Raw genomic sequence first — 2,008 nt, forward strand, 5'->3', positions numbered from 1 at the left:
TGATTTAGTTTTACCTCCATTTCGTCCATTTGGCGGTAGATGGCTCGGCAGTCAATCTGTGGAACCCTGAGACATCGAGGTTTGTTCACAGGCCTCGTTCTTTCAGCTTTCTGCCTCAGGGTCATTTCCTTGATGATTCCTTCACTTTTGTCCACTTTTTGTTCTCGAAGGACTTTCAATTCGCTTTCCAGGCAGCTGATCTTTCTGTCCTTTTCCAATCTCTCTTCTTCGAGTCCTTCTAATTGTACAACTTTCTCTAATTTTTCAAATTCTAGTAATTCCAACTGTTCCTTTGCCTCTTCTATCTGGAATTCCAGCTGGACGTTCTTCCTTTCCATTTCCTTAAATGTTATATTGGCTCTCTCCTTTTCGTCCAAAAGATTCTGGACTTGCCTTTCCAGATCTCTGGTCTTCGACTTCAGGATGGACTGGTCGTTTACCATTCGGATAATTTCTTTATCCTTTTTCAGCTTGTCTCCTTCCAGCCTTTCTATTTCGGCTCTTGACTCTTCCAGGGCAATCTTACAGCTTTCCAGTTGTTGCAAATCTACGATAGTCTTCTGCTGCCTGGAAAGAGCTTCTTCTAGGTCAGCAGCCATTCGGTCGATCTTGCAGTCTTTCTGGACGTTCTCCTTTTCCAGGCTTTCAATCTCCTTATTCTTCTTCTTGTTGTCCTCTCGAATTGTCTCCAGGTCATCTTTAAGACTGTTTATTATATTTTTCATTTCTCGGCTTTCTATTTCTTTTTCTATCAGATCCTGTCGGAGATTATCCTTCTCGTTTACTATATTGGAGATTGTCTTTTCTAAGATCATTATCTTCGATTCTTCTTCTTCCTTTTTCTGTGCTATTTTCTCATCAGCCATATCTTTATTTAACGTCTCCATTTCAGCCGTCATTGAAGGGAGTTCGTTTTCCTTCTCCTGATTTAAGCTTTCGAGGTCTGTCATATGATCTTTCATCTCATTTTCATTTGAGAATTTTTCGACTTTCTTTTTCAGTTCTTCGATTTCCTGATCTCTTTCCAAGATGGCTTTTTCCATCCAGTCTATGTATTTCCTATAGGTTTCATTTCGTTCCTCAGGTTTTTCAGTCAGTTCTTCGAGGTTCATATTCTGCGGGCTTTCGTCGGCACTAACTAATTCGTTCAAGTCTTCTCTCTTGTCAGTAACAGAGGTCCTTGGGTGGGAAGGCAGTGATCTTTCCAGAGTTCCTTTTAACGCGCGGGGTGTCCTTCGATCCTTTGGTCCGTCGTCCTCCTGAGATTCAGCGTCGCATGGGCGAGGGTCATCGGAAGCCACAAGCAATACAAGTTCGATGATACGGTCTACCAATATAAAAGCTAATCTCACTCCTAGGAGTAGGAGTGCCACAATGATATAAAAACGAATCTCACGGGGCAATATAACCCCGGAGCCAAACAATTGAGTAAACAATGTAGTAAGCATCAAAACTGCGAAAGTCATCAACATTTTGATTCAATGTCAGTTAAGAGTGCCTGACTTATGCACAGTTTTGGAAAATGACTCGAGGTTTTTTTCGATTTCCAGGAAGTTTTTTCGAAATCTTCGGAGCCACTTCTGGAGTCTTCGGGGCTTCATGGGGACTCCACTGACTCCTCGCCTTCTGTGACCAACTTTTCTCGAGAAATAATACTGTAATATCATCAAGTAATTCCTTCAGTCGATTTTGTACATCAAGGTGACAATAAAAATGAAGAATAATTAATATTTTATGCTCGTCAGAATAAAAAATAGAAATTTCTTTAATGGCCGAAGGGCGGCGTTTGCGATCTCTGCAGAAGTCTTCCCGGAGACGTCTGGGGTCCCAGAGTCTTCAGTCGCTCTGGGGATTCTGAGAACGGAGAAATTCCTGAACGCTCCGAAGGGCTTCGTTCATGACGCCAAAGACTCTTGACTGATAAAATCCATCATTTTTCGACTGTTTTGAACTGAGAAGTTTACAATTTTAGTAAATTTATTATATATATCGTAAGATAGACTTCGAA

General features: G+C 41.3%; 1 protein-coding gene across 1 annotated transcript in view; it reads right to left on the reverse strand.

The window, feature by feature from the left end:
- LOC136830872 (calponin homology domain-containing protein DDB_G0272472-like) overlaps positions 1–1,472 on the reverse strand; it is a 1,695-nt gene extending 223 nt beyond the window's left edge. Inside the window, exon 1 of the mRNA XM_067090843.1 lies at positions 1–1,472. This exon is cut by the window's left edge and continues 223 nt beyond it. Coding sequence (XP_066946944.1) covers positions 1–1,472 — 1,472 coding nt within the window.
- Positions 1,473–2,008: the final 536 nt, after the last annotated feature.

Source organism: Macrobrachium rosenbergii, chromosome 47, assembly GCF_040412425.1.
Source record: "Macrobrachium rosenbergii isolate ZJJX-2024 chromosome 47, ASM4041242v1, whole genome shotgun sequence".
Taxonomy (NCBI): Eukaryota; Metazoa; Arthropoda; class Malacostraca; order Decapoda; family Palaemonidae; genus Macrobrachium; species Macrobrachium rosenbergii.